The sequence below is a fragment of the Lolium rigidum genome, chromosome 6, assembly GCF_022539505.1.
Source record: "Lolium rigidum isolate FL_2022 chromosome 6, APGP_CSIRO_Lrig_0.1, whole genome shotgun sequence".
Classification (NCBI taxonomy): Eukaryota; Viridiplantae; Streptophyta; class Magnoliopsida; order Poales; family Poaceae; genus Lolium; species Lolium rigidum.
This window is the reverse complement of record NC_061513.1, coordinates 268,175,622-268,195,843: the sequence shown is the minus strand read 5'-3', so window position 1 is coordinate 268,195,843 and position 20,222 is coordinate 268,175,622. Positions and strand designations below refer to the sequence as shown.

The 20,222-nt window shown below is 47.9% G+C and overlaps 1 protein-coding gene and 1 pseudogene across 1 annotated transcript; both read left to right on the top strand.

Moving 5' to 3' along the window:
• Positions 1-11,268: 11,268 nt before the first annotated feature.
• Positions 11,269-12,870, top strand: LOC124664100 (probable amino acid permease 7). The gene is made up of 3 exons (XM_047201698.1): positions 11,269-11,720; positions 11,798-12,386; positions 12,466-12,870. The coding sequence occupies exons 1-3, from the start codon at positions 11,269-11,271 to the stop codon at positions 12,868-12,870; spliced, it is 1,446 nt and encodes a 481-aa protein (XP_047057654.1).
• A 5,386-nt stretch (positions 12,871-18,256) lies between these two features.
• On the top strand, positions 18,257-19,859 carry LOC124664099 (annotated as a pseudogene).
• The last annotated feature ends 363 nt before the right edge of the window (positions 19,860-20,222 follow it).

The window sequence follows — 20,222 nt, the reverse complement described above, 5'->3', positions numbered from 1 at the left end:
TCGCTGCCCGCCGGTGGGTTTCTGACGACAACAAGACCACATACCACGGTATGAGTAAAGAGTACTTGTCAGGAGACGAGGTTGAACAAGGTATAGAGTGATACCGATGATCAAACCTCGGACAAGTAAAATATCGCGTGACAAAGGGAATTGGTATCGTATGTGAATGGTTCATTCGATCACGAAGTCATCGTTGAATATGTGGGAGCCATTATGGATCTCCAGATCCCGCTATTGGTTATTGGTCGGAGTGAGTACTCAACCATGTCCACATAGTTCACGAACCGTAGGGTGACACACTTAAAGTTGGATGTTGAAATGGTAGAACTTGAATATGGAATGGAGTTCGAATATTTGTTCGGAGTCCGGATGAGATCCGGGACATCACGAGGAGTTCCGAATGGTCCGGAGAATAAGATTCATATATAGGAAGTCATATTCCAAGTTTGGAAATGATCCGGTGCATTTATGGCAGGTTCTAGAAGGTTCTAGAAAAGTCCGGAAGAATGGCACTTTGGAAAGTGGAGTCCCGAAGAGACTCCACTTGCATGACCAGCCAACCCTAAAGGGGAGGAGTCCAAGGTGGACTCCCCTAGGGTGGCCGGCCAACCCACCTCAAGGAAAGGTGGGAGTCCCACCTTGGGTAGGACTCCCTCCTTGAGTAGGTTTCCCACATATGGGAGGTTTTAGTGTTGGGGTCTTATTCGAAGACTTGGACTAGAACTCTTGGGGCTTCCACCTATATAATGAGGGGCATAGAGAGGGGGCTGATCACTTCAAGCCTCAGCCTTGGCCGCACCCCTTAGAGGGCCGGCGCCCAACCCCCTCTCTCCCCAAACCCTAGCGGTCTCTCTCCTCCACCACATCCCGCACGCTTAAGCGAAGCTCCGCCGGATTTCTCCACCACCACCGACACCACGCCGTCGTGCCGTCGGATTCAAGAGGAGCTACTACTTCCGCTGCCCGCTGGAACGGGGAGGTGGACGTCGTCTTCATCAAGAACCGAACGTGTGACCGAGTACGGAGGTGCGGCCCGTTCGTGGCGCCGGAAGCGATCGTGATCAAGATCTTCTACGCGCTTTTGCAAGCGGCAAGTGATCGTCTACCGCAGCAATAAGAGCCTACTCTTATAGGCTTTGGAATCTCTTCAAGGGTTAGTCTTGATCATCCCCTCGTTGCTACCGTCTTCTAGATTGCATCTTGGCTTGGATTGCGTGTTCGCGATAGGAATTTTTTTGTTTTCTATGCAACGAATCCCTACAGTGGTATCAGAGCCGTGTCTATGCATAGATGGTTGCACGAGTAGAACACAATGGTTTGTGGGCGTTGATGCTCTTGTTATCTTTAGTTTGAGTACTTTGCATCTTTGTGGCATAGTGGGATGAAGCGGCTCGGGCTAACTTTACATGACCGCGTTCATGAGATTTGCTCCACGCTCGACATGCAACTTGTATTGCATAAGTGGCTTTGCGGGTGTCTGTCTCTCCTACTATAGTGAAGATTCAATTTACTCTTCTATTGACAACACTAGTATCACCGTTGTGGTTCATGTTCATAGGTAGATTAGATCTCTCTCGAAAACCCTAAACCACGTAAAATATGCAAACCAAATTAGAGAACGTCTAACTTGTTTTTGCAGGGTTTGGTGATGTGATATGGCCATAATGTGATGATGACTATGTATGAGATGATCATTATTGTATTGTGGCAACCGGCAGGAGCCTTATGGTTGTCTTTAAATTTCATGTTGAGTAGTATTTCAAAGTAGTTGTAATAGTTGCTACATGAGGTGAACAATCATGAAGACGGCGCCATGGACCTTGACGCTACGCCGACGATGATGGAGATCATGCCCGTTGATGATGGAGATCATGTCCGTGCTTTGGAGATGAAGATCGAAGGAGCAAAGACAAAAGGGCCATATCATATCACATATGAATTGCATGTGATATTAATCCTTTATGCATCTTATTTTGCTTAGATCGCGACGGTAGCATTATAAGATGATCCCTCACATTAATATCAAGATAATAAAGTGTTCTCCCCTCGTATGCACCATTGCCAAAGTTCGTCGTTTCAAAGCATCTCGTGATGATCGGATGTGATAGATTCAACGTTCATATACAACGGGTGTAAGCCATGTTGCACACGCGGAATACTTGGGTTTGCTTGACGAGCCTAGCATGTACAGACATGGCCTCGGGACAACGGAAACCGAAAGGTTGAACACGAGTCGTATGGATGAAATGATCAACATGTTGATGTTCACCATTGAAGCTACATCATCTCACGTGATGATCGGTTTTGATGTAGTGGATTTGGATCGTGTACCACTTAACAACTATGAGGGATGTTGTATTAAGTGGGAGTTCATTAGTAATTAGATTAAAACATGAACTAATTATCATAAACATAGTCTGAGTAGTATTTTGAATTAATTTTGTAGTATTGGCATCCGTTTACTACTATGCGCTAGTCTTGTTATTGAGATAGAAATACTGTTAAAATCTAACAAGAAACTTTACGGATTGGTACCGTATTGTTAAAGAATCAAGAATTGATTAAGTCCTATTGCAAACTTTTAGTAAACCTCACATTGTTGATTCAAAGAGCTATGGTTTCAATTAGTACCTAAAGTTATCTTGTCTCCGTAAAACTTGAAGTTCAAATTTGTTTGAAAAGTAAGGAGCTGAAAATTTAGTTTTCAGAAATAATCAAGGTATAAGATATATGTGATATCTAAGACCTTATTGCAAGATGATAGAATATATTTTGGTGAGACTACATAAACTCATAAGTTTTATGGGAATGTATGAAGGTTGAAGACGCCAGGCGTCACAATCCTCCAACTATTGGGGCACTAACGATATTCGCATATCCATTAAGTTATTATCCTTAGTATGCACCGTTGCTAAGACTCGTCGTATCGAAGCATCACGTGATGATCGGGTGTTATAGATTCTACGTGTGCTTACAACGGGTGCAAGCCAGATTTGCACATGCGAATACTAAGGTTAAACTTTACGAGCCTATCATGTACAGACATGGTCTCAGAAAATTGTCATGAATTGATGGATAAAATTATGAGTGAAATTGTTCATCGTATTACAAAGTTACTAATAGTGAAATCTAGAACACTTGTCATATGATGATCAACTTCAAAATAAGAACCTCAAGGTTATTGGTATTAGACCAACAAACCTAGAAGTTATTGATGTTGAAGTGTTTTTCTGAATAATGAGGAAAGCTAAAAGAGAAACTGCAAAAGATATTCTGGCAGAAAGAAAGAAAAGACTAGAAAGTCTAGCTCGGGTGTATATAAATGATATACATGTTATGGTTGTATTCCTAGTTAGGTCACACTATGAAATTCTTGGGTATTAGTACTATATTGGTTGGTATGAAGTGTCATACAAAACAACGCAATACAAGAATACAATGGCCTAAGTGACTGACAAGGAATATGATAAGAATGCACGTCTGGAACAAAAATAAAGTGTTATTATGTTCGTCGTTTGTATTCTATCTAGCCTTTAGAATTTATAATAAAGAACTTAATAATTGTTATTTTGCTCTGGTCAAATGAAAACAATGAGTTGTTCAAATTATGACATTACTCCATGTACGATGGATAAGTTATTATAAATCTTAATGGTGAAACACACATACATAACACTGACGCTAAAATGCCATAAGGCAAATGATTTGAATTCCACTTATTTGTGGAACCGCCATTTAGGTCATGTTAGAAAGGAACTGCATGAAGGAACTCCATGCAAATGGATTTTTGGAGTCATTTGATTTTTGAATCATTTGGCACTTGCAAATCTTTTCTAAAGAGAATGATTAAAATACCGTTCATTGGCCAAAAGTTGAACGGGCAACTAACTTAGTGAAAAAATACATGATGATGTATGTGGTTCACTGGGCATGGTTGTGTGCGGGAGATTCTTCTACTTCATGAAAACTTTCAACAATGAATTGAGTATATATATGTGGATATATTCAATAAGGAAGAAGTTTGAAACATTTGAATGGATTCAAATAAATTTCAGCATGAAGTGGAAATCATCGTAATAGAAAAGTCAAATATCTATGATTGGATCATGGTGAAAATATTTGAGTTACGAGTTTTAGGGAACATCTAAGAGAGTTATGAAATTGTTCTACAACTCACATTTCTTGGAGTATCATAATGATGATATAGTATCCGAGATATGTATCCAAACCTTGTTGGATCAATGATGAGATAAAATATTGATGCCATTATATTTTTGTGGATTATGCTTTAGTGACTACCGCTTTTACACTCGAATAGAGCATCATCATGATCCGATGAAATGACATCATACAAGTTATGACATGGGTATAAACCCTAATAGTCTTTTCTTTAAATTTTGGTCTAAGAGTTTACAACCAAAATCGGATGAATGTCTTTGTTGGTTATCCCAGAGATTTAATTGGGAATTCTTCCCACAAGACAAAGACAAAAGTGTTTGTCAATGTTTCTTATTTCGAGAAATTGTTTCTAGTGAAGTATTTGAGTGGGAGGACAATATAATTTGATAAGGTTTATGAACCTGAGCATAATGATCAGAGTAGCGCAGCATCGGAATTGGTTTCGGAAGCGGCCACAACGATCATGGCTCCCATGACTACAAAGTGTTTTAGCCATGGAGATCGAAGTACATATTGAACCTTGTAGGTATGGTTTACTTTGTGATCAAATAAATGATTTGTGGACAAAGGATTGATTTTGAACAATGATAAACCAACTACAAACAAAGAAGTTATGATGGGCCCTGACTCCGTTAAAATGGCTATACGCCATGAAATCCAAGATAGATGAATACTTTTTGAAAGTAAATGGATCTATAAAATTGATGGACTTGGATGGAATATCCTTAAACAAGCTTGACTTATCGAAAAGTTGTTTACGACAAAGTTCAAAGAGTTGACTACGATAAGATTAGATCTTCCGTAGCAATGCTTATAGTCTATGTGGATTATTCTAGTAATCGCTACATATTTCTTTCATGAGATATGATAGTAGGATGGCAAAATACATTACTTAACAAAAGTGTGTATTAAAGGTGTATACAAGATACAACCAATTGTTTTGCTAGTCCGTGAAATACTAGATAGGTATACGAACTTCAATTGGATGAAGTGAGTATCGCGGAGTTGGAATCTTCACCGGATGAAATAGTCAAAGAGTTTTGGATTTCATCAGAAACGATGAAGATGCTTGCATTTGCAAGAAATTAAGTGGGAGCACTGAGACATATTTATAATACTTTATGTAGATGACATATAGTTGGTTATAAATAATGTAATTATATACTTGATTAAAAAGGTTTCATTGAGAAATTAACTTCAATGAAAAGATAATGACTGAAACAAATTTAGTGTCAAGATCTATGAAGATAGATTGAAACACAAAATAAGTTTAAGTCAAAGTACATAGAATGGATATTGAAATAGTTCAATATAGAAATATTAAGAAGATGTTCTTGTCATGTAAAGTTTTAACAAGACTTGAGTGTATCTGACACTCAAAGAGTAAAAACACATGAGTGATTATAGATCACGAATAATATGTACACAATCAGATATCATGTGCTATAAAGTGTTATGAGCATTTACCAGAATGATTCATATGATGATCATTGGACGACAGTAAGAATATCCTTGAGTACTTTAGAAGAACTAAGGATACATATATATATTTTTGTATGAAGAAATGACAAACAAATCGCTGTAAGGTGTTACACCAATATTGTTTTTGTCACATATAAAATATAATTTCAATCTCAATATAGACTAAGTGTTGTTTAAAAGGTAGCACAATAAGCTAGAAGTTGTCTATGCTAGATTTAGAAGAGTTCTAAATATTGTGATGGATTCTACAAATGAAGGCAGAATATGTCATTGTTTTGACAATGACAAAGGATGTTAAGTCAGGAGGTTCTTTGAGAACTTGGTGTAGTTCCGACAGAGTCAGAACTTTGAAGCTATATTGTGTGTGACAATATTAGTGACATATTTTCAGACCGCGGAATTAAGGTTCCACCAGAAGACCAAACATATTTAAATGCCGACTCATTTGGAAATGAGTGATGCGTTGAGACGCAAATGAATTACAAAATACATACGTTTCTAAGCGTGTCAGATCCGTTGACTAAAACCTCTCCCGTAAGCAATACATGATAAAGCACCAAAAGGCCAAGGTGTTATATCTTTACAAATGTAAACTAGATTATTGACTCTAGTGCAAGTGGGAGACTGAAGGAGATATGCCCTAGAGGCAATAATAAAGTGGTTATTATTTATATCTTTATGTTTATGATAAATTTTTATATATCATGCTATAATTGTATTAACCGAAACATTAGTACATGTGTGATATGTAGACAACAAGAAGTCCCTAGTATGCCTCTTAAACTAGCTTGTTGATTAATGGATGATTAGTTTCATAATCATGAACATTGGATGTTATTAATAACAAGGTTATATCATTATATGAATGATGTAATGGACACACCCAATTAAGCGTAGCATAAGATCTCGTCATTAAGTTATTTGCTATAATCTTTCGATACATAGTTACCTAGTCCTTATGACCATGAGATCATGTAAATCACTTATACCGGAAAGGTACTTTGATTACATCAAACGCCACTGCGTAAATGGGTGGTTATAAAGGTGGGATTAAGTATCCGGAAAGTATGAGTTGAGGCATATGGATCAACAATGGGATTTGTCCATCCCGATGACGGACGGATATACTCGGGCCCTCTCGGTGGAATGTCGTCTAATGTCTTGCAAGCATATGAATAAGTTCATAAGAGACCACATACCACGGTACGAGTAAAGAGTACTTGTCGAGAGACGAGGTTGAACAAGGTATAGAGTGATACCGATGATCAAACCTCGGACAAGTAAAATATCGCGTGACAAAGGGAATTGGTATCGTATGTGAATGGTTCATTCGATCACGAAGTCATCGTTGAATATGTGGGAGCCATTATGGATCTCCAGATCCCGCTATTGGTTATTGGTCGGAGTGAGTACTCAACCATGTCCGCATAGTTCACGAACCGTAGGGTGACACACTTAAAGTTGGATGTTGAAATGGTAGAACTTGAATATGGAATGGAGTTCGAATATTTGTTCGAGTCCCGGATGAGATCCCGGACATCACGAGGAGTTCCGGAATGGTCCGGAGAATAAGATTCATATATAGGAAGTCATATTCCAAGTTTGGAAATGATCCGGTGCATTTATGGCAGGTTCTAGAAGGTTCTAGAAAAGTCCGGAAGAATGGCACTTTGGAAAGTGGAGTCCCGAAGAGACTCCACTTGCATGACCAGCCAACCCTAAAGGGAGGAGTCCAAGGTGGACTCCCTAGGGTGGCCGGCCAACCCACCTCAAGGAAAGGTGGGAGTCCCACCTTGGGTAGGACTCCCTCCTTGAGTAGGTTTCCCACATATGGGAGGTTTTAGTGTTGGGGTCTTATTCGAAGACTTGGACTAGAACTCTTGGGGCTTCCACCTATATAATGAGGGGCATAGAGAGGGGGCTGATCACTTCAAGCCTCAGCCTTGGCCGCACCCCTTAGAGGGTCGGCGCCCAACCCCCCTCTCTCCCCAAACCCTAGCGGTCTCTCTCCTCCACCACATCCCGCACGCTTAAGCGAAGCTCCGCCGGATTTCTCCACCACCACCGACACCACGCCGTCGTGCTGTCGGATTCAAGAGGAGCTACTACTTCCGCTGCCCGCTGGAACGGGGAGGTGGACGTCGTCTTCATCAAGAACCGAACGTGTGACCGAGTACGGAGGTGCTGCCCGTTCGTGGCGCCGGAAGCGATCGTGATCAAGATCTTCTACGCGCTTTTGCAAGCAGCAAGTGATCGTCTACCGCAGCAATAAGAGCCTACTCTTATAGGCTTTGGAATCTCTTCAAGGGTTAGTCTTGATCATCCCCTCGTTGCTACCGTCTTCTAGATTGCATCTTGGCTTGGATTGCGTGTTCGCGATAGGAAATTTTTTGTTTTCTATGCAACGAATCCCTACAGGGCCAGACCACAGGCCGGCGCGGCCCATGGCCTGGCCGCGCCACCTTGTGGTGTGGGGGCCCCACAGCCCCTTTCGCCTCCTTTTCTTCGCGAAACCCTTCGTCCCGAAAACCTAAGCTCCAGAGGGTACGTCGCGAAGAGCCACGGCCGCCTCTACGGGGCGGAGAACACCGAGAGAAAAAGAGCTCTCCGGCGGGCAGGAATCCGCCGGGGAAATTCCCTCCCGGAGGGGGAAATCGACGCCATCGTCACCGCCATCGAGCTGGACATCATTTCCATCGCCATCACCATCATCTTCATCATCATCACCGCCATCTCCACCGCAGCACCTCGTCACCGCTGTAGCAATTTGGGTTTGATCTTGATTGTTTGATAGGGGAAACTCTCCCGAGTGTTGATTTCTACTTGTTATTGATGCTATTGAGTGAAACCGTTGAACCAATGTTTATGTTCAGATTGTTATTCATTATCATATCACCTCTGATCATGTTCCATATGATGTCTCGTGAGTAGTTCGTTTAGTTCTTGAGGACATGGGTGAAGTCTAAATGTTAGTAGTGAATTATGGTTGAGTAATATTCAATGTTATGATATTTAAGTTGTGGTGTCATTCTTCTAGTGGTGTCGTGTGAACGTCGACTACACGATACTTCACCATTTATGGGCCTAGGGGAATACATCTTGTACTCGTTTGCCAATTGCGGGGTTGCCGGAGTGACGAAACCCGAGCCCCCGTTGGTATATCGATGCGAGGAGGGATCGCGAGGATCTCGAGTTTAAGGCTGTGGTTAGATTTATCTTAATTACTTTCTTGTAGTTGCGGATGCTTGCAAGGGGTATAATCACAAGTATGTATTAGTCCTAGGAAGGGCGGTACATTAGCATAGGTTCACCCACACAACACTTATCAAAACAATGAAGATTAATCAGCCGTATGTAGCGAAAGCACTAGACTAAAATCCCGTGTGTCCTCAAGAACGTTTGGTCATTATAAGTAAACAAACCGGCTTGTCCTTTGTGCTAAAAAGGATTGGGCCACTCGCTGCAATTATTTCTCTCATTTTACTTACTTGTACTTTATTCATCTGTTACATCAAAACCCCCTGAATACTTATCTGTGAGCATTTACAGTGAATCCTTTATCGAAACTGCTTGTCAACACCTTCTGCTCCTCGTTGGGATCGACATTCTTACTTATCGAAGATACTACGATACACCCCCTATACTTGTGGGTCATCAGACGCTGGCGGCGGAGATGTAGTGGACGAAGACGTAGAAGGCGGCGGTCGCAGCATCGGCCTGGAGTGGTCATGCTTGACGACTAGATGGGTGTGGAGGGGGTCGGCGGGACCCGCATCAGCCAGCAGTGGCCATGCAGGTTACCTGTGGAGACGCGGCGGCGCTACTCGGAGTAGGCGAGAAAGAGACCGGCAGCGTGACGAAGACCATGCGTGGATGGAGGCGACCCGCGCCGAAGGGGCAGCGCTGTGGTGGCCTCAGAGATCGGTGCGCGGGGGACGGTGAAGTAGACTGCGTGCGGCGATGTCTCAGCCCGAGGGGCCGGCGTAGCTGCAGGGCGTGAGTCGATTCAGCGACGGGAGACCACCAGCAACGTACACGCCTCGGAAGACGGGTCGGAGGCCGGTAGCGTGGACCAAAGGCGGCGGCGCTGCGGCCCGAAGGGGCGACGCAGCGGCAACCCGATGCTCAATCGGTGATAGGCGCGTGCTCAGGGACGTGCTTGGCAGGGACGTGCGCGGGGTCGGTTGATCAGACCGACGTCGGCGGTACACGTGCCATGGCGTGGACTACGCGCCGCAGATCGGAGTCGTTGGCGACGTTGTCGGTGATGTCCTGGGTGATGATGGCGAAGACGGACCAGCGATGGAGACCGCACAGGCGAGACATCCTGATGCGTTACACGTAGGAGTCCCGTGTGCGATGCGTGCTGCCGTGCCGCGCGGTTGATGAAGATGGCCGGTGCAGTCGCCGCCGAGGTTGGAGTAGAGGCGTAGGTGGACGACGGCGATGGGCGACTCAATCCGATCTATGATCAGTAAACCAAAAAAAAAACGCCGGTCGAACGATCGGTGGAGCAAAAAGAAAACCAATCTACAGATTGGAAAAAAGACTCGAGGGCAGCGGATCAACGGATCGACGAACGAACCCACATACGGGTTGCGCGGCCCCCGGAGTAGATCATGGAGATCGACCTCCCCGGGGGCGGCGCGGCGCGGAAGCTTGGGCGGCGGCTAGGTTAGGATCGGCGTCGCTATGATACCATGTAGAACGATAGAGAAGGATTTGGCGTAATGTGTTGGATATTGTATTGAGCCTCTCGGGCGAGTATATATAGTGGTACAGACTTGAAAGCTAAGATAACTCTCCTAGAGATATGGTAGGTAGAGATTTTACAAATCCTAAACTAGCTAATATATACCAAATATATCTCTAACAAGAAGAACCGGGTCATGTTGGTGGACACAAAGCAAAGCCTCATGGATTTGAAGAGGAAGACTTTGTGTGACAAACCTTGCGATGCCATCTAGAGGCGTCAACCCAATAGCGGTGGCGTTTTAATGTGCGAGGTTTAGTTCATGAACTATGCGGTTTGTCGAACAGCAGCATGAACAGGTGTTTGGAACCTTTGTTGTTCTGTTTTGCGATTGTTTTGGTACGTTGTTTTGTGTTTTGTATGGTTAATGTTTTTAATCCGAGTTTCAACTACGATATTTGCAAATTTATGTGATGAAACTATGATAAATTTTTATGTGCAAAATATTTCTAATAATTATGCTAATTAGAAAACAATCAAAAAGAGAGAAACGGAGAAGTGGACATTTGTTCCGGACAAGTAGGAAATAGCTGTGACCCTGGGTACCATAGTTAAATTGTCAATGACAAATATCCGCTTTAAGAACAAATGGTACTCCGTACTACTAGTATTTGTCCTCAACCTTGGAGATGAAAGAGGCCGGCAGCTCGATCGTGGCGTTTTGCGCATAAACCGAGGCGGGGGTTCTGACTGTCACACGGGACAAGCATCTTATTCCGATCGAGACAGTTTGTCCAAACCTCGGGCCAAAGCCAATCAAGTCTCATAGTCTGACTGCGCCAATCTCCACTCGACTCTGAAGTCTGAACTCTGTCTGCCTTTGAGTCTGGAAAATCCTGTACCTCGCGCCAACAATGTCGCCGTCGCACCGCGGTAGCCAGCCCTTCGACCTCGCTGCCGCGGCCGCTCCGGAGCTGGACGACGACGGCCGCGCCGCGCGCACGGGGAACCTATGGACGTGCATGGCGCACATCATCACCGGCGTGATCGGGGCGGGCGTGCTGGCGCTCTCCTGGAGCGTCGCGCAGCTCGGATGGGTCGCCGGCCCCGTCGCCGTGCTCTGCTTCGCTGGGGTCACCTACGTGTCCGCCGTCCTTCTCTCTCACTGCTACAGGTCCCCCGTCGCTGCCGGTGGATCAGAAGAGTCGTCGTCGTCGTCGGGCAAGACGCGGCGGAACTACACCTACATGGACGCCGTCCGAGCGCTCCTCGGCAGGAAGCACACCTATGTCTGCGGCAGCCTCCAGTACCTCTACCTGTACGGCATCGGCGTCGCCTACACCATCACCACCGCCACCTGCCTCGGGTAAAACAGTTTCAGAAGCTATTACCGATCTTTTCCTTGCTGTTTCTGATCATGAGTTCATGACACACTGTGGGCAGCGCGATCAAGAAGTCCAACTGCTACCACGGCCACGGGCGTGGCGCCTCCCGCTGCCGCTCAGGCGATGACGAGCAGCACCTGTTCATGCTGCTCTTCGGCGCGGCGCAGGTGGTGCTATCCTTCATCCCAAACTTCCACAGCATGGCGTGGCTCTCCGCCGTGGCGGCGGCCATGTCCTTCACCTACGCCACCATCGGCCTGGGCCTGGGCCTCGCCAAGACCGTGGGAGACGGCGCGATCAGGGGCGGCATCGCCGGCGTCCCGATGGCCACCACGGCGCAGAAGGTCTGGCGCGTGGCGCAGGCGGTCGGCGACATCGCGTTCGCGTACCCATACACCATCGTGCTCCTGGAGATCCAAGACACGCTGCGGTCGTCGCCGCCCGAGGGGGAGACGTTGAGGAAGGGGAACGTTGTCGCCGTCGTGGCCACCGCCTTCTTCTACCTCTGCGTCGGATGCTTCGGCTACGCCGCCTTCGGCAACGCGGCGCCGGGGAACCTCCTCACCGGCTTCGGCTTCTACGAACCCTACTGGCTCGTCGACTTCGCCAACGCCTGCATCGTGCTCCACATCCTAGGCGGATATCAGGTACGTGACGGTCAATTCTAAACGAAGAAGACACCAGAAGAGCTGTTCTGAACTTGGCGTAACTGTGGAGATCGTGCAGTTCTTCAGCCAGCAGATATTCACGGTGGCGGACCGGTGGCTGGCGGCGAGGTTCCCGGAGAGCGCGTTCGTGAACAGGACGTACGCCGTCAGGATCGTGCCGGGGCTGCCGAGGTACGGGTTGAACCTGCAGCGGCTGTGCTTCAGGACGGCGTACGTAGCGAGCACGACGGGTCTGGCCGTGGTGTTCCCCTACTTCAACGAGGTGCTGGGCCTGCTGGGCGCGCTCATCTTCTGGCCACTCGTCATCTACCTCCCCGTGGAGATGTACTGCGTGCAGCGGCGGGTCAGGCCGTGGACGCCGACGTGGGTCGTGCTCAAGGCGTTCAGCGTCGTGTGCTTCGCGGTCGGCACCTTCGCCTTCATCGGGTGCGTCGTGGGCGTCGTCAGGAAGAGGCTAGGATAGAGTGGGGTGCTGGAACACACGGCTGTCCACTCTTCGTCGTTGTACAGAAAGAAACGTCACAATCCACACGCGCATCACCACACACTAGTACAAATGTAGTTCAAAATGAGCTATGTTTCAGCTATCTAAGCCTTTGAATTTTACAGCAGATGAGTATAAAGTCTTCGATGACAGATTCACAAGACCGCTAACAACAACCGGAGGCTACTTTTTAGCGGAGGAAGAGGTACCAAGGAAGTTCATCATCAATGGGCATTGACAAGGTTACCACTTGTCAGCAACGGCGGAGGGGGAGAGGACATGGGAAGGACTGCGGCGCTAGGGTTTCGCCCTGGGGAGCGACATGAGATCTCTCCTGTGGGGACCCAGCATAACACTACATGGTGTAGTATGGAAGTCGTTGATATAACACCGGTGGTACACCATTCCACTAGTATTACATCTCTCAGAGTGGTACACCAGAAACATTTACGGGTCCAAGGCATGTCTATAGAATTAGAACACGGACTATTTACAGAAGATCAGCACAACCTAGGTAAAAAAAAGATAAGCACAACCTCCTATTTACAATGAGGTAAACTGCAAACAAACTCGAGAAAAACTATTCGTAGACTAGATTTATCCTAGCTCTACCTATAGATATATATGGCTTACTAAAGAATGATAGCTGAGCTCTAGCTACTTAGGTTCTAGGATTAGGTAATTGATTCCCTTCTATTCCTCGTCTAGGTTTCCACCAGTTGTTGACTTTGTTGACTCCTCCGACTGATTCCTACCCCTTGTAGTGGTTGACTTCGCATCTTCGAAGTTCATGGTAGCTTCTCCTTTTATAACTCCGGATCTAGCGGGGGCCCAAGAGGGAACGGGTGAGTACGAGCGTACTCATCAAGTTTAATAATAGAAATAGGTGTATCATGCACTAGCTACAACGATAGACCAGGGAGTCGTAGGGAAATGCTAGTTTTCGTAATTATTTCATCAAAAGGTTGCTTTTGTTCTGAAAAGCTACGTCTGTCAGCCTTCACCAGGTGACAAGGGATTAACTTGTCAATGCCTATGGATTGTAGGCTAGGGTTTAGTTAGAAGTAGAGGGCAAGTAGATCTCGAAGGTTTCTGCGATAGCTGGCGGCGAGAATGAGTGCTTGGTCGCCCTGGTCGAGGAACTTGCTGCGGGTGGTCCGCTATGGTGAAGCCGATGTCTTGCCACGACCAATTGAGGTACTCAAGCTGTTGGTGGAGGCATTTTCTCTGCCATAAACACCTGTCGTGAGATTACTTTTTGAGCTCTATTAGATGGCCTTCCCTTCGAATCATCGACACCTTGCTCCGTTGGAGTTAGGATCAACATAGGGTGGTGGTGCAGGTGCTGCCGCTATTCCGAGCTGGTGTTGATTGCCTTACGTAATCGCGGGAGGTGGCGGTAGATGAACTTCGCTCCTAGGCTCCCGAGGGTTTCTCCGTGCTTGCTCGTGCGTGAGCGTTTACGCACATCCGAACATTGCTTGGAAATTTCGACAATCTTTGCGCGGTGTCCTGGTCGTCTTTTCCCATTGCTTGTCGAGGAAGAAGTGCATACGGCACGGTCCGTTCAGCATTTCTTCGGGAGACATAAAAGGTCGTGGAAACCTTGGCCCACTATTTTGCCTGGTACGGGAGTCGTCCCTATTATCGCCTCGCTGCTCATTGCTTCTCTGATAATCGTCTCTGTTGCTTGCTCCTGTATTTGACCGAAATCCTGCCGAAATTTGCCCTGGGGCGTCGTAATTCGGATACTGCCGAGGAAATCGTCGCCTCGTCTGATAATTTCGACCACGGTCCTCCTCTGGCGACCTGTGTCGTTTATTGTGGACAGCGTCTTCTCCGTACTGCCCATCTATTTGCTATCTCCATCAACGCGGATACTGTTTTTGGATTGGTCCTTCCCAAGTCCTCGACAAAATCTCCGCGCCTGATTCCTGCGACAAACGCATCTATTGCTCTCTCGTCAGATATATTTTCTGCCGAGTTTTTTATGATGTTCCACCTTTGGATGTATTTTCTCATTGACTCATCTGGCTTTTGTCGACACGCCCTCAACTCTTCCAACGATGCAGGCTTCTTGCATGTGGATCCGAAGTTCTTGACGAAAACGTCCTCGAAACTTTCCCAGTTGTCGATGGATCTCGGCGGAAGTTTTTTGATCCAAGATCGTGCGGCTCCACTTAAGTGCACTCGAATACTTTGCATTGCTTGTTGCTCTAGTTCCTCCGAGTTAGCTTCACTTGTCTCGAGGTAATCAATTAACCGAGTCCTCCGGGTCTTGCGAGCCGTCGAACTTTTTGAAGTGATCGGGTAACTTGAATCCGAGAGGGGACTCGAGTTTTTCGGACTCTTCTCGTGAAGCACGGTAGACCGCACATATCCTCGTCATTAAGCTCCGGGACTCGCCGATGATCTCTTCACGCTTTGCCTTGCTCTGTCGACCCTTGCTTGCACTCCTGTGTCTCTTGCTCCACTTGGTCCTTCGGAGCTGCCGCCGTTACTCGCTGCAGGTCGTGGACTATTTTGCCTTGCTTGCTCCTTCGGGAGGCGTTGCTACGAACAGCTGTCCCCATAGCTCCAACTCCTGCTAATGCCATGTTGTATAATGTTTCCCTTGGATCTCCCGGGGGTGGCTTGGATGCGAGGATGTAAGCTTGTGTCGCCATATACCCGGCTTACGGTGTCCTAGGGATAATATTTCCTCTTGTATCTATCGACATAAAGGACATGTCGAGGTTTTGAACCAAGTACTCTCTGTCCGCTTCGGGTATGTGTTGTAGCCTTGATCTTCCTCCGTTCCGAGCCTCCCCGTGGCTATCACCCGAAATTCTAGACTGTCCACTTAGATCCGCCCTTCTCCTGCTTGGATGCGAAGCTGCCGCCTTTCTCTTGTTCAACTCAGTCTGTCTGTTTTTCTATTTCTCGGGCAGTTCGTGCGAGCATATATTGATAAGCTTGCAGTTCTTGAGCTGTAGCTGTTGTCGTCATTGGTTCCGAACCATCTATGGCTTTTGCCGCTCTATCCCGAGCTGCTCGTGGAAGTTGGACTCGACGCGTGGTGTGGGCCCGACATATTTAGTGCCCATACCTCTCCTTAGATCCGAGGGATCGACAAAAGGATTTCCCAATTGGTCGAAAGCCTCCGATGTTTCCTCTTGATCTTCGATAGCATAAATCCGATGATATTTTGTACTCAGATCTATGTTGGGTTCGGTGACATCATTGTTGAGATTGATGAAGACCTTGCCCATTGTGAGAGATTTGTCGACGAAGTCGTAACTGTCGACATCGCTTGAGCCATCGCTTATATATGAGTCCGCAGATGACCCAACCGATGCGTTGCTGAAGATCTTGGCGAGTTTCTCTCTTGCTCTGGTGCTGATGTAGCGTGTTGCCGAAGTTTCTTCTTCTGACTCAGTTGATGATGCATAGCTTGAAAATTCAGAATCGACCGCCGACGATCCCGACGAAATCGGAATTTCGACACGATACGATCCTTCCTTCTCGACGCGAAAGTGGAACCTTCCGAACGTCATCTCCAAGGGCTCCGCCGCAGTACGCATATGCATCCAAACGGGAGGGTGGGTGAGGAACAAAATCAACGGGACCGGTAGCGATCTGTTTACCTCGATCCATAGTGTTGCTTCCGGTTGACGATGTCGAAGATCTTGAACGTGCCATCGAGATCGGATCCTTACGCCTCTAATTCCCACGAGACGGCGCCAATTGACAAGGGATTAACTTGTCAATGCCTATGGATTGTAGGCTAGGGTTTAGTTAGAAGTAGAGGGCAAGTAGATCTCGAAGGTTTCAGTCGAAAAGTACTCGACGAATATGAAAACTAGGGTTTGCAGACAATGATTCGATGATCTTCTCGTCCCTCGACCCCCCTTTATATAGGTGGAGCCGAGGGATTCGTGCTATACAAGGATTACGAGTCCGGGACGGTTTCTAACTCATCCCGCCGATTTACAAATAACACTTCCTATTACAACTCTATCTTTTCCTTAAATACATCTTGGGCTCTCGAGTCTTCTTATTCTTCGGGTAGTGGGCCTTCAATAAACCCCGGGTACTATATTAGGCAGGCCCATTTGGGATGCCTATGTCACCAGGTGTTTAGAACTTCATTGAGTTCCTTTCCGGCCACGTTTACAATTCCAAACCCGGAACAGGGAGTGACAAGCCAAAATTCATTACACTCTGTAGAGGTGTGTTATTTTCTCCATAAGAGATCTTACCCTGGTTGCACATTCGAGTCATGACCTCGTCCACACTTCCTTGGTGTGGGGCCTTGTATAAGATCCTAGCCAATCACTGTCCTTCTCTGTGACCCCGCACACCCATCTGTTATTGTAGCCATGCTGAGTTTAGGTTCCGGCTTCACCATGGTCGCTTATCCCTCAGCGCATGAGCCTCGGACACACCCTACAATCCATCGTACATACACGGTGTCATGGGAGCAACACGAGGCTCCCACCCTGCCATACCTTAGCCGAGTCTCCGGTAAAGTGCATCTGTTGATGTACGAGAGGAAGAAGAACAGCTGACTATTCTATCCTACTCCAGATCTTATGGTTAATACAGGTAGTATGGCACAAGAATCTTCGGACAACATTTGTTCTTAAGTCCTATGTGAATGTAACCCAGTTGCAATGGAACCTCCACCACACTCATACCATGGTTCCATCGCCCACCACATGGTAATATTCATAATTGTAAAAATAATACTTAGCTTTTAAATGCAGGAATCATACGAATACTACTTTGCAAGTAATTTGATAAAAAAATCAAATGGCATGATTTTGAAGATTCAAAGCCCTACGGGATGTAAATAATATTAGCTTTAAGTCCTATAGGACATGGTTTATTATTACTTGCTATTTATTTCAAAAGAATAGATTTTGAAGAACATGTTCACTAATGGAAAAGAAGTATTTCAAATAGGAGTTATGTTCCAAAATATTTCTAATAATCATGCTGATTGGAAAACAATCAAAAAGAGAGAAATGGAGAAGTGGACATTTGTTCTGGACAAGTAAGACCGTAGGAGATAGCTGTGGCCTGGGTACCATAGTTAAACTGTCGACGACAAATATCCGCTTTAAGAACAAATGGTAGTATTTGTCCTCAACCTTGGAGACGCAATGGCCGGCAGCTCGATCGTGGCGTTTTGCGCATAAACCGAGGCGGGGTTCTGACTGTCACACGGGACAAGCATCTTATTTCGATCGAGACAGTTTGTCCAAACCTCGGGCCAATGCCAATCAAGTCTCATAGTCTGACTGCACCAATCTCCACTCGACTCTGAAGTTTGAACTCTGTCTGTCTTTGAGTCTGGAAAATTCTATACCTCGCGCCAACAATGTCGCTGTCGCACCGAGGTAGCCAGCCCTTAGACCTCGCTGCCGCGGCCGCTCCGGAGCTGGACGACGACGGCCGCGCCGCGCGCACGGGGAACCTATGGACGTGCATGGCGCACATCATCACCGGCGTGATCGGTGCGGGCGTGCTGGCGCTCTCCTGGAGCGTCGCGCAGCTCGGATGGGTCGCCGGCCCCGTCGCCGTGCTCTGCTTCGCCGGGGTCACCTACGTGTCTGCCGTCCTCCTCTCCCACTGCTACAGGTCCCCCGTCGCTGCCGGTGGATCAGAAGAGTCGTCGTCGTCGTCCGGCAAGACGCGGCGGAACTACACCTACATGGACGCCGTCCGAGCGCTCCTCGGCATGAAGCACACCTACGTCTGCGGCACCCTCCAGTACCTCTATCTCTACGGCATCGGCGTCGCCTACACCATCACCACCGCCACCTGCCTCGGGTAAAACAGTTTCAGAAGCTATTATCGATCTTTTCCTTGCTGTTTCTGATCATGAGTTCATGACACACTGTGGGCAGCGCGATCAAGAAGTCCAACTGCTACCACGGCCACGGGCGCGGCGCCTCCCGCTGCGGCTCAGGCGATGACGAGCAGCACCTGTTCATGCTGCTCTTCGGCGCGGCGCAGGTGATGCTATCCTTCATTCCCAACTTCCACAGCATGGCGTGGCTCTCCGCCGTGGCCGCGGCCATGTCCTTCACCTACGCCACCATCGGCCTGGGCCTGGGCCTCGCCAAGACCGTGGGAGACGGCGCGATCAGGGGCGGCATCGCCGGCGTCCCGATGGCCACCGCGGCGCAGAAGGTCTGGCGCGTGGCGCAGGCGGTCGGCGACATCGCGTTCGCGTACCCATACACCATCGTGCTCCTGGAGATCCAAGACACGCTGCGGTCGTCGCCGCCCGAGGGGGAGACGTTGAGGAAGGGGAACGTGGTCGCCGTCCTGGCCACCGCCTTCTTCTACCTCTGCGTCGGATGCTTCGGCTACGCCGCCTTCGGCAACGCGGCGCCGGGAACCTCCTCACCGGCTTCGGCTTCTACGAACCCTACTGGCTCGTCGACTTCGCCAACGCCTGCATCGTGCTCCACATCCTAGGCGGATATCAGGTACGTGACGGTCAATTCTAAACCAAGTAGACACCAGGAGAGCTGTTCTGAACTTGGCGTAACTGTGTGGAGATCGTGCAGTTTTTCAGCCAGCAGATATTCACGGTGGCGGACCGGTGGCTGGCGGCGAGGTTCCCGGAGAGCGCGTTCGTGAACAGGACGTATGCCGTCAGGATCTTGCCGGGGCTGCCCAGGTACGGGCTGAACCTGCAGCGGCTGTGCTTCAGGACGGCGTACGTAGCGAGCACGACGGGTCTGGCCGTGGTGTTCCCCTACTTCAACGAGGTGCTGGGCCTGCTGGGCGCGCTCATCTTCTGGCCACTCGTCATCTACCTCCCCGTGGAGATGTACTGCGTGCAGCGGCGGGTCAGGCCGTGGACGCCGACGTGGGTCGTGCTCAAGGCGTTCAGCGTCGTGTGCTTCGCGGTCGGCACCTTCGCCTTCATCGGGTGCGTCGTGGGCGTCGTCAGGAAGAGGCTAGGATAGAGTGGGGTGCTGGAACACACGGCTGTCCACTCTTCGTCGTTGTACAGAAAGAAACGTCATAATCCACACGCGCATCACCACACACTAGTACAAATGTAGTTCAAAATGAGCTATGTTTCAGCTACGACGCACACTCGCAGCACCGACGGTGGCGGGTCGTGGAAACATCGGTGGCCAAAAGCAGCAATGGAGGTGGCGGGTCGCAGCATCGCCCATCGCCGCCAGAGCATCACCGCCGTATCTTTGCAGCAACACCACTCGCCCTCGATAGCATCGCCGGCCGCTTTAGGGAGCAACTCCAGCCGCCGTAGGGAGCAGACCCGGTCGACGTGTGTAGCAGACCATGCCGCCGTAGGTAGCAGC